A 13,051-nucleotide genomic window follows, 5' to 3' on the forward strand; every position below is an offset into this window, starting at 1 on the left:
TTTAGGGTTTTCGATTTTTACCACCAACTTGTAGTTGGTGGTAAATAATGAATCCTTACAGGTGAAAAGCATTCACTTGAGGGCTTCCTACATTAAGGATTCGGTAATTTACCAAATCGGCATTTAAAAATTCGGTAATTTACCGATTCCTTAAATTACCAATTCGGTAAAAGGATTCTGTAATTTACCAAATCGGCATTTAAAAATTCGGTAATTTACTGATTCCTTAAATTACCAATTCGGTAAATTACCGAATCCTTAAATTAGGCCCCTACATCTGAAAAGCCTAGGAGCCATCTGTAGGTAATCTCAATTTACCTATTCTTAAATACCAAATTTTACCGATTCGGTATTTAAGAATAGGTAAATGGGATGTAGATAATTTTTAGGAAAAAATTACTGAATCGGTGAGATTCGGTAATTAAGAATCGGTATTTACCGATTCGGTATTTACTGAATTGGTAAATACCGATTCAGTAATTCCCATTCATTCCTATGGGCCTGGAGGCCCATAGGAATGAATGGGAATCACCGATTCGGTATTTACAGATTTGGTAAATACCGAATCGGTAAATACCGAATCGGTAATAGGGGGAACCCTTTCAAGGGTGGCAGGGTGTCACATTGAAACCCTGTTGCACCCCTGAATAGTGCATGGGTGCACATGTGGCAGACATACATGCCCTTAGGGGATGTATGTCTGCCACATCGCACAGTTGTAAAAGCAAAATAATTGCTTTTGCAAAGGTTTTCGATATTTTCCACCAACTTGTAGTTGGTGGTAAATACCGAATCCTTACCTATGCAATGCACTCATTTGAGTGCTCCCTACATTGCAAATTCGGTAATTTACCGATTCGGTATTTTGAGGAATCGTTAATTTACCGATTCCTTAAAATACCGAAACGGTAAATTACCGAATTTGTAATCTAGCCACCTCCATCTCAGTAGCCCAATACCGGTTGGTAACGACCGAAATTCGGTAGTTTCGCCGTTACCGACCGCTATTGGGCGACCTACATCTTGCCCTAATACCCGTCGGTAACGGCAGAAATTCGGTAATTTCGGCCGTTACCAACCAGTATTAGGCTTCCTACATCTGGCCCCCAGTTGTTTACAAATCAAAACGCTTTAATGTTGAGATAGAACTATTCACCAATTATTCTCAAGTTTATTTGCAATTCCTAACATTAATTGAATTATCCAATCAAAATCCTGGAGGATGACAATTCATCTCACATCCTGGTCGTCGTGGAGGTTGGAGAACAAATACTAAACTGTAGTAGAGGAAGTTCTTTAGGCTGGCATGATGACATGGAGGTGGCATGGTTTTAGGAGAGTCACCACAAGCAACTTAGCAAGCAGCAAATATATATCTTTTGAACCCTTCATCATTTCTTTCAAATATATAATTTAGTGTTATTTGCATGATAAGCACCTTAGATAAAGGTGCAATAAATCTATTAAAATAATTAGCATCATATCCATCATCAGAATAATCCTAATAATCATAAAGGCAGGTTACTCCTTTCACCAGCATACACTAATAAAGTTATCTTTCTTCTCTTAATCACATTTCAGGGTAACAAAAAAAGATAACTATCCAGAAGAGGGCTCCAGGATCAGACAAAACTCTCTCTCTAGGGAGAGACTGGCTGCCAAGTGAAATGCGCCTTTCCAGGTTAGGACCTGACCAGAAAGTGGATGTGTATACATGGTAAGTCAACTTTCATTTCTGCTGTTAATATCTCTTCCTCTCCACCTCAATTTGTGTCTGATCATCAATATTACATGATCATATTGTTTACAAACTTTTAGTTCATTCCTAGATTCTCAAGAAAAAGAAAACGTTCACTGCTAGTGACTCGTGATACTTGTTTGTGTCTTACTGAAGGTTGGAAAAACATTTTGTTGCACAAAAGCCCAAACTACTGGCATCATCAAGGTTTTTCTAACCTTTGCTATCTGTCGTCTCTCCTTCCTGCTCAAACAAGTCTGTCCTCCAGTATTGCTGAGAGTGCCATTCCCAGATATCTGCCGCAGGTACAGGAACCAGTCAAGAAGGCGGTATGGAAATTGGTCGAATTCTCCCACAGAACAAACAGTTTGCAAAACTAAAGGAGAAGAAAAGGAAGTCATTAGTGAACGAGGAAGGAGGATCGAAGAAGAAAGACATGAGTACATAAAATAAGTTTGAAAGGAAAGGTGTAGAGTAGCTGGTAGAAAGAGAAAATGAAGCAAGAAAGAAAGGGGTAAAATGTGGCAAGAGATTCAGAGGAGGAACAACAGAGGTGAGCAGTGGAGTTAGGAAGTAAGGCAATGGACTGAGTGGCTGGCAGGAAGGGAAAGGAGAAGGAAGGAACGAAGAAAGAAAGAAATAATGGCAGGGTTGAAAGAAGTGACGATTTAAATGCCATTTTTCAAACAGAGATATTTAATGTAGAAAATTATGTCTGTTTTATAACAGATAGTGCATATTCATACAAAACAATGGTTGCAGAATGTAAAACTTGTTTTAGTGATCAATGATAAAGTGCACCAGAACTTGCAGTCCAATTTTCGAGGCTAGCTACTAATTGAAGGCCAATAGGTCAATCACCGTAAGTCAGAGGTCTTCAAACTTTTTGATGCAGAGACCCCCTTGTAAAACCTTTTTAGGCGTAAGGACCCCCTTCTGACAAAAGTTTCTAGAATCTGGTACTCCTCATCATCAACTTTTGACAACCATAAATGTGCCTGTTAGACCTCATCACATCCCTCCATCATTCATCCACCCACACTTTCACACATCCATCCATCCACCTTTTCATTCTTCCATCCATACATCCATCCTTCATCCATCCACCCTTTCATCCTTCCATCCATACATCCATCCTTTACCCATCCACCCTTCCATCCATCCACCCATCATTCATCCACCCACCTTTTCACACATCCATCCATCATTCATCCATGCAACCTTTTATCCATTCATTCATTCATCCACTCTTTCATCCTCCCATCCATACATCCATCCTTCATCCATCCACCCTTTCATCCTCTCATCCATACATCCATCCTTCATCCATCCACCCTTTCATCCTCCCATCCATACATCCATCCTTCATCCATCCACCCTTTCATCCATCCATTCACCCATCATTCTTCCACCCACACTTTCACACATCCATCCATCCTTTCATCCTTCCATCCATCCATACATTCATCCTTCATCCCTCCACTCTTTAATCCATACATCCATCCACCCACCCTTTCATCCATCCATCCACCCATCATTCATCCCCCCAACTTTTCACACATCCATCCATGCATCATTCATCCATGCAACCTTTTAGCCATCCATACATCCATCCACCCTTTCATCCATACATCCTTCATCCGTCCACCCTTTCATCCTTCCATCCATACATCTTTCCTTCACCAATCTATCCTTCATCCATCCACCCTTTCATCCTTCCATCCATACATCCATCATTCATCCATCCACCCTTTCATCCATCCATTCACCCATCATTCATCCACCCATCTTTTTACACATCCATCATTCATCCATCCACCCTTTCATCCATCCATCCTTCATCCGTCCACCCTTTCATTCTTCCATCCATACATCACCAATCTATCCTTCATCCATCCACCCTTTCATCCATACATCCATCATTCATCCATCCACCCTTTCATTCATCCATCCACTCATCATTCATCCACCCACCTTTTCTGTGCCTCTCTCATGGGGGGATCAGTATCTCTCTGCGTCGTCTTCCTTCTTCTTTCCCGCTCATGGGAGGGCATCTCTGTGCCTCCCTGCTGGGGGCGGGGGACGTGTCACGGGACCCACAGCTCCAGGTGCGCCACATCCATTGAACTAAAAGGCTTACACCAGGGTTGGATTGGGATTAAAAATCGGCCCGGGCACGCATGAAAAATCGGCCCACATTTGCATAATGCCTTCCCTCAAATCACTGCTTTCAGCTTAATTTTACATAAAAGGGGGGGGGGGTAAAAAAAAGGCACGCATCAGTTTACACTAGTGAAACACACCTTAAAACAAGTGAGGCCACTTCTGCTCAGGCCCCTGCACCGCTCTGTATGCCTACATTAATGGGAGGCTCAGCGAAAGAAAAGGGGTGACACCTCTACCTGTTGCTGCTATATGGGAGATAATGAGTGCCCATCTCCCTCCAGAAAGGCCACTCAGACACCCACTGGGCCGCTGGCGGTATAGTCGAACAACAGAGACGCCGCTCACATCGGCCCCCAGGCTGCTCAAAAGCAGCCCTCAGCTGGAACTCGTACCCTGGCCCCTTGGGCATTGCCCGAATGCCCCCGGTACCAATCCGACGCTGGCTTACACTACAGCCTGCTCCCGCGGCCCCCCCCCTGCTCGCCCCAGCTCGTGTATGTGAGCCTGGCTGAAACAGCTTCAGGGACACACACACAGTTACACCCAAGTACTTGACAGGTCTTTAAAAGACCTTTTACTTGTTATGAGGCGTTGATATTTTTCACACCTTGGTGTGAATTAGGCCTCCGCCGTGATCAGCCCAATGCCAGGAACTGCACTCTGCAGAATCTGCGACCCTCTTCCCAGGACTCCACGACCCCCCTGGGGGTCGCGCCCCACAGATTGAAGACCGCTGCCATAATTGATGTTTGGTGCACACCCCCTATGCAGCTCCCAGTTGCCACCCAGGATGTGTGTTAGGGAATGAAAGAAGTTAGGAGATTGTATGTAGGCCACAGGAGAAAGAACTAATTCTAGGGGAAGGCCAGGCAAGATGGGTGCTTCCATTGCCACAATCAGCAGGATTCTGATCTGCCCCTACAAACTAATTAATTTGTAAAAAATGTTTTGTACTACACTTGGCGTGCTGCATCCTGCTTACCTCAGAGGACTTAGTTACAGAAATAATCCACCCCTGGTCAAAAGTTACACATTAGAATAAATGATAAGGCTCCTAGGGTTCCTGATGTCAGTCTATCCCTCCTTGTTACCTGTTCCAGTGCCACAGTTGTAAGCACTCAGATGTGCTGCAGGCGTTAGTATGGTGAAAGGTAAGATAGAGGGGTCCGATTCACAGAACTAACTTAAGACAAAATCCTAAACTTACTACCATTTTCGTATTCACAGAAGGCACTTACTCTTTTTGGTATTCACAGAAGGCACTTACTTATTTCGGTATTCACAGAAGTTAGGAGTCCTATCTTTAGGACTCCTAAATGCCTTCTGTGAATACCGAAAGTCTTAAAATTAGGCTTTTTCTCAGTTTAGTAGGAGTAAAGTTAGGACTCCTAACTTTAGGACTCCTAAATGCCTTCTGTGAATACCTAGGGCCTTATTTATGAACCCTTGCGTCACTTTTACGCCGCTGGTGCGTCACTTTTAGTGACGCACCAGTGGAGTAAAAAATGTGCCTTGTTGCACCACATTTACAAAGTGACGCATCTAAGCAGATGCGTCACTTTGTAAACCCCTGCTCTACATTATACCTCCGTCAGGTATAATGTATGCAGAGGGGGCGTTCCCCCGCAAAAAGCCTCATAATAGTGACGCAGTGAAATCTATGAGATTTCACTGCGTCACTTTTAGAACGCTGTTGCGCCAAAATTTTGCTGACGTATCTGTAACTCCTTGCAACATGATGCGTCATACTGTAAATATGACGCATCATTGGTATCCCAAGGAGGGTGCAATGAAAAGTGACGCATCGCTGTTTTCACGCAACGATGCGTCACTTTTCATAAATGATGCCCCTAAAGTCTTAAAATTAGGATTTTTCTCAGTTTAGTAGTTGTAAAGTTAGGACTCCTAACTTTACTACTACTAAATTGAGAAAAATCCTAATTTTAAGACTTTCGGTAGTCACAGAAGGCATTTAGGAGTCCTAAAGTTAGGAGTCCTAACTTTACTACTCCTAAACTGAGAAAAATCCTAACTTTAAGACTTTCGGTATTCACAGAATGCATTTAGGAGTCCTAAAGTTAGGACTTCTAACTTCTGTGAATAACAAAATGAGTAAGTGTCTTCTGTGAATACCAAAATGAGTAAGTGCCTTCTGTGAATACGAAAATGGTAGTAAGTTTAGGATTTTGTCTTAAGTTAGTTCTGTTAATCGGGCCCGATGAGTTTCCAATACTGCCCTAAAGCAAATAGAGTTCACTTCAAATCTGAAATAAAGTTTTTGCTTGGTCTCCAATAATCACTGCATGTTATTTATAATGCCTCTGTAGAATTACTCCATTGACTTGTTATGGGCTGGTCCAGCTCGAACATTAGACTGTTAAACATGCTCTCATTAAGCTGAAACCTCTGATTCCGGCTCACTGGTATGTTATGCATTGATACTCATAAGGAATCTTTATATTTGAGTTTCAGAATCTGTGTGCATCATAGACTTTATTCATCTGGCACTGGATGTCATCTCTGCAGCTGTTTAAGATTAGTCAATGCATCTCTCAGTAAATGGGCTTTCATTTGTTTTCTAAACCACTAATTATTTGGCTTTCCTCTTGGTGTTATGTTGAGAGAGTCTCAGTACTTTGGGCCTTTAACTACTTGGGATCTGTCAATGCACCTTAGTTGTTGGAATCTGGGTTTGATGATCAACAGGTAGTTGCTGAAGACTATGGCAGGTAGATAATTGCCTGCAAATGTCCGAAGATAATCTGAATCTTTACAACAATACGCCTCAACTATAAAATATGTCATGTAAAAGGCGCATAGAATCCCAAATAAAAACCTGGACTTCATTGGATGGAAATGGAATATAGATTTGGTTTGGTGTGGTCTGATCAGAAAACAAGTCTCAGTTTAGATGCCTGGTTTTGCACTTGGAATCTGTTTGTAAATGTTTGGTGAAGGTTCCAGTAGATTATAGTGCTGCAATCAAGTTAAGCACAAGGTTCTTGTAAGCTCCAATCAATGACTGTAGCCATCAGAGGGGATGAGCTGCATTTCCTGGATAGAGCGTTTCCATACTCCAGTAGGCTGGAGATGAGGGCCTGGGTGATGGTGTGTCTTGAACTTTGGGGTACCCATTTGAATATATTTCGAAGCATGCAGAGGATGAAAAACCAGGACGAGGAGACGGAATTGACTTGAGTCATCAGGGTTAGGTACTTGTCCAGAATAATGCCTAGGTTCCTAGAGTGGTCAGTGGGGTTAAGAGTAGGTCTGAGTTCTGTAGGCCACCAGGGTGAGTCCCATGGGGAGCTTTTGTTTAAGAAAATCAGTACCTCTGTCTTGTCCACGTTGACCTTCAGGCAGTTGTCCTTAGTCCAGTTGGCGACGTCTGCCATGCAGCTACGGAAGGTGCTCTTTTTGTTGGAGGTGTCTTCGTAGAGGTAGAGGAGGAGTAGTATGTTTTCTGTGTAGGATAGGATGTTGAGTCCATGGGTTTTGGTGATGCTGGCCAGAGGTGCCATGTAAGTGTTTAAGAGGGTGGGACTGAGCATAGATCCTCAGGGTACTCCACAGAAGATTTCTTTTGGTTCAGAGGTGATGGGGAGAGGCTGACTTTTTGCATTCTTCCGGGAAGGACACAGGTGAGCTGTCTGAGAGCAGCTCCTAGGGTGCCTATGTTGTGCAGCCTTGTGATGAATGTGTGGTGGAAGATCATAATGATGGCTGCTGAGAGGCCTAGGTGGATGCAAACCATAGTCTCTCCTCGGTTGAGTAGGGCTCGGATGTTATTGGTAGCCGCAATGAGGGCTGTCTCAGTGCTGTGGCTGCGGAATCCAGATTGGGGGGAGCAGAGTAAGATGTTCCATTCCAGATGTGAGGAGAGGTGTTTGTTGATGGCTTTTTCTAATACTTTGGTGGAAACGGTGAGTAGTTGTAGAATTCGCTGGGTCTTGCTGATAGTTTCGTGACTAGGGCATTGTTTTCTGCATGTTTCCAGTCCCCGGGCAATGTGGCGTGGCATTTGAGGTGTTGAACAAGGTGGTGTGTACCTCACTGATTCTGGCTTAATATAGGTTGAAGATGTGGTGAGAGCATGGGTTGGTTGGGGCCCTTAAGGGGACCAAATTCATGATGAGGCAGTGTTCTGTGGGGTGAGTTGGCTCCATTCAGTTATTGGGATGTCTGTGGTGGTATTGGGGTCATTGTGTTGCTTGAAGAAGTTGGTGACCTTGGGTTGGAGATTGAAGTTTCTGTAGATGTTGGCGATCTTGTCGTGGAGGAAGTTTGATAAGGTGGCACAGAGTTCCTGTGAGGGGGTAATATTGTTTGTTGTTGTTGCAACTGAGTGACCTTGACAGTGTGGAAGAGTTCTTTGCTGTTGTGGAGATTGATTTAATGCATGAGGCTAAGGCCTTGTTCTTCGATTCTCTCAACTGTCTGTGGTAAAGATTGAGGGCTGTGTTGAAGGCAGTCTTGTTGGTTGTGTACTTGCTGGTGTGTCATCGCCTCTCTAGTTGTGTACAGTATCGTTTAGTGGTTCTGAGGTCTTCAGTGTACAAGCTAGCCTGCATGGTGGACCTTCTGTGGATGTTGTTGCCAATAGGAGCGATGCTGTTGGCACAGATGGTGATCCAGTTATTGATGTTTATAATGTTCTGGTCTTGGTTGTTGGAGGAGATGGGTGAGGGCTGAGGAAGGTGTTGTTCCATGTGTCTATTGAGACTTTGCTCCAGCTACAGTGGGTGGCGTTGGGCAGACTGTAGGAGGAGGTCCTTGAGCTGGTGATGTTGTTGTGGACGATGAAGTGATCAGTCCAGATGAGTTCCATGGTGTTGTTGTACCTGATGTAGTCACTGGAGGTGATGATGGAATCTAGAGTGTGGACTGTGGTGTGCACGGGGTCAAGGATGAGTTAAGTGAGTCCGATTTTGTTCATGAGATTGGTAGTATTGAGGTCATTGTGGTCGCTGAGATTGAAGTTGAGGTCGCCAGGGAAGATGTAGTTCTGGGAGTCTATAGCATGGGGCAGATTAACTCAGCAATGAAGTTCAGAAGGCTGGACATGGTCCTGGATGACGGTAGGTGAGCGTGCCCCTGATGGTGGTTTTGCTGTATGTTTGAAGTCGAAAGCTGAGGTGTTCCATGGCTGAGGTGATGTCATTTATAATGGTGCATTGGATGGATTCCTTGTGTAGGATGACGATCCTTCCATCTGGCTTGTTGATGCAGTTGTGGGGAGTGATCTTGTATCCCTCATGTATTGTGATGGCGATGGTGGGTGCGGAAGTGGGGTTGAGCCAGGTCTCAATGAGAGAGAGGACATCAGGTGTGCGGAAGGAGATGATGTCCCAAATCTGGATGGTGTGTTTACATAGTGAGTGTGGGTTAAAAAGGGCGCATGATAATTTGTGTTTTTGTTTAGGTGGTGTGTGGTGTGTTTGGGGTGGAGATGTCAGTGGGCTCGTGTGAGTGCTGTGGCAGGTGAAGTGGTTGAAGGTTTAAGGTCGTACCGGGGAGCGTGGGTCGGTGCTGTGGCAGTTTTTTTGCAATGTCTAGAGTTGAGGGTGTAGATCTTGGAGATGGCGTATCTTCGAGGGGTGAGAGGGTCAGGGGTCATGCCACTGGGTGAAGTCTAGGCATGGACAGGCACGAATGGGCTTGCCTTTGGAGCTGTAGCCTGCATTGAGTAGGTCTTGGGGTGGGCTGTGCTTCTGTTGGCTGGAAGAGCGATGAGTGGGAAAACCCAAACAGCGGCAGTGTCACTGAATCAATCTGGAACAAGCAGGAACTGGAGGCCACAGACAAGTGGCAGGCTAGGTGTCCAGGTGCCTCTAGCACTTAAAGTCCTCATACCAGACCCCATTGGGAGCTAACCTGATCAGCAATTTCTGCTAGGACATCTATTACTCTTGTAGGAGATGACATACTGCTCTCTCAGTGGTCCATTTATATTTTATTTAAACAGGATGATTTAAAGGCAGACATGGATATATTACAGGTGGATGGCTAACACAAACTAAACTACAGCTGCCATATACATCCAGAACAAAATGTTGGGAACATGCTCTCATTTAAAGTAATCTAGCACTAAAGCATTGGGGATTGTAGTAATATTGCATTATAGGACCGACCTACCATATCCATTAGCACCAGAAAAAAGCTGGTGCTAGTTTCTCATCTTTACTGTACATGCAGAAAAAATATGGAAAGTCATATTGTATATAAAGCTACATTTACAATAGTTACACAATTACTGAGTGTTTTGCCAATTCTGATCGTACAGTGAATGTCTACCTTTTTCTTAATGAGGGCTGAGGTATGTCACATTAAAATTGTTTCTAAAGGTGAGCAACACAATGCACAATGATTTAAACAAATATTAAAAAGCATATTTTATGGAAAAATTCTGCAATCCAAATTGTACCTATGCACCGTCCCTTGTGGGCGAGTCCTATCCTGCGGCGCTTGCGACAGGCTTCCTTGTGCAGCAGACACTGACTGAGGTAGGATTTCCCCGTCACACTGCACACTGGAGCATCCTCTATTCTGTTAAAAAAATGAGAGCATTGATATCTGATAAGTCTTGTCGCTTTCCTGGCTACTGCTCAGGGATCAGAGTAATATTTCATTTTTTCTAGTATGTTTTATGACCCTAATTCATATCTTGTTCGTTTAAGTGGCACCACATGGCTGCTGTTTATTGACACTAAAAGACTAATTGCTACAAATCCATATTTCCTTTTTGCTTGTCTGTGTGTGTCTGTGAGTGTGCCTGTGTGTTTGAGAGAAAGCCTAAAATGAGTGAATATGTTTCTGATTGTTCTAACATGATGGTTGTGTGTGTGTGTGCTGATGTGTGTGTGTATGTGCATATATATGTATACAAACATTTACAAACACATACATGCACACAAACACATATATATGGTACAAACACAGTTACAGGTATATATTTATAAATAACATATATGTTTGTGTTTGTGTTGCATGGCAATTGAAAGAAAAAAAAAAGAATATGTAACACGCTCGAAGACCAGCAGCACCAGCGGGTGCCACATTACACCACCAATAAAAAGCGTTTTTACATTTCATATTCACTGAATCATTGGAATCCCCGCAGACGCTGAACAAAACAGACATTGCCAACTGTTTTTATTATTTATTTATTAGGTTTTTACTGAGCTTCAAGGAGAAGTGGAGCCCTGTAGAAAGACTTTGTTGGTGGAAACCCTACAATATGAGATTTTATACGAAATGCAATGTCATGCATTGGCTCTGATCAAGGGGGAACTGTAGAAAACATGATTGTATTCCTCTCTACCCTTATGTAGGGGACTGAAGCACGTACCTATATGGGCAGCAAGCTACACCATACAGGGTGTGTGGTTGGAATGGAATTGTGATCGTACGTGAAAAGTGTTTCCATGGAATGAGAGAAACAGTGTAGAGATCTGCTGGGATGGGCATTTTTTATTATTAGTCTATATTTGAGTATCTTTGTGAGATTTAAAGGAGTGGTCAAAGTGTGCTGTTATTTGGGACCTACAATGGTGGATCTCTGACTCACCAGCAGTGTTTCATGTGTGGAAAATGACAAATGTATATGTACATAAGCGGCGTTCATTTGTGTTCACCATACCCCTCACTGTAAGCAGAACGAATACCGCGAAGCATTGCCTCATCATCTCGCCAGTACAGGCCCATGCACGCACGTATACGCCAGCTATTTTAGGCACCAAGGCCTCTATGCCCACTCCCGATAGCTAGCGTCTCTCTCTCCCCCTCACTCCCCAGCCTCGCAAGCATCCCCGACAGCCCCCGGTCTCTCATGCATAGGCCATAAAACCCTCCCCCTCTGCGCGACCCCGCTCTAAAAATGACACCCCTGCCTAACCGACACCCCCTGCATTCTTCCCAGGAACACCCTTCCCCTCTTCTGATGACCCCCCCCGGCTACACCTGGCCTCTCGACCCGGTCCCAAGTCATAAAACAAAGCCTCATGGATGTACTCCCCCTGGCCCCGCATAGCAAAACGTGATACACCAACCGAAGTGCCCGATCTTATCGCTTGCCCAACCTTAGATCTGACCACCCCCCTCTTGCCCTCGTGTCCTGTTGGAATGTCCGGCTGCAAGATTACAATCACATGTTACATTTGGGAGGGGAAACGACATCCGAGCGACTGATGTGGGAATAGGCCTGAAGCTGGGATTCCAAACATGCCTTTTCGTACTTCAAAGTTTCTTTATTGCAATAAGGAATGTTTGTGCATCATAAACCTGTGTATAAAAGACGGAGCCTCAGAGAAACTTGTTAGAGCACCTCTTGAAGACATTGTGCGTATGTCCGAAATGACAGGCTCTCCTCATGAGAAATAAAACTCTATTCTTGCACTCCCGCTTCCAGCGCCCGTCTCTTTATTTGGTAACTGGTAAAAATGGGAACTAAGAGGCGTCGTGTGCCAGCAGCCTGGGCATCGGTTGTAAATTGGGCTGCTTTTCCTCAATTGGCGTCCCAACACGGGCCCATCAGCGACATAAGGTCCGGTAAGAGAGGTCCAGACGATGGGGTGAACATCTGAATGATTGGAGTATACCTGCCTTGAGAGGGCCCTCGTCCGGCTGCCGATTGAATGAACTTCACCGATTCCAAACGGACCTCTCTCAAGTGACCTACTGTCCTGACTGGGATCCCACAGGAATGCTGCGGTAAAAACATGGAGTAAGAGAACGATCGGGCGCTGGAAAGGGAAGGCGAAGAACTGTCCACACGGTCCGGTCCGGGTAAGGTTAAGTAGGACGTCTTTACGTCTGATTGATTGTTTTGGAATCGGTATTTAAATACTGGTATTGTTCATTGATTGGTTCATTTAGCCTTTGTCGCTACTTGAAGTATTGGTTCTCTTTGAGACATTCTCTGTTTGCAAACAGCGACGAATAGGAACGTTCCTCTCTCTTTGCAAATAGTGAAGGATAGGTAATGCGGACTTTTGTCCCCGTTGTAATCCGTCATGCCTATTTTTTTCTCCCCACTGATTGATTGGTTGCTCTGTTGCTCTTTGAGACATTCGCTGTCTGCAAACGGGGAAGAATAGGAATATTCTGTCTCCCTTTGCAGATAGTGAAGGGTAGGTAATGCAGACTTTT

The 13,051-nt window shown here is 44.2% G+C and overlaps 1 protein-coding gene across 1 annotated transcript in view; it reads right to left on the reverse strand.

The window, feature by feature from the left end:
* LOC144753380 (SPARC-like) overlaps nucleotides 1-13,051 on the reverse strand; it is a 1,082,362-nt gene that overhangs the window by 283,893 nt on the left and 785,418 nt on the right. Inside the window, exons 5-6 of the mRNA XM_078641095.1 lie at nucleotides 10,329-10,450; nucleotides 1,957-2,114 (exon numbers count right to left, since the gene is read on the reverse strand). Coding sequence (XP_078497221.1) covers nucleotides 1,957-2,114; nucleotides 10,329-10,450 — 280 coding nt within the window. The remainder of the gene's footprint in view (nucleotides 1-1,956; nucleotides 2,115-10,328; nucleotides 10,451-13,051) is intronic.

This window comes from Lissotriton helveticus, chromosome 5_1, assembly GCF_964261635.1.
Source record: "Lissotriton helveticus chromosome 5_1, aLisHel1.1, whole genome shotgun sequence".
NCBI lineage: Eukaryota > Metazoa > Chordata > Amphibia > Caudata > Salamandridae > Lissotriton > Lissotriton helveticus.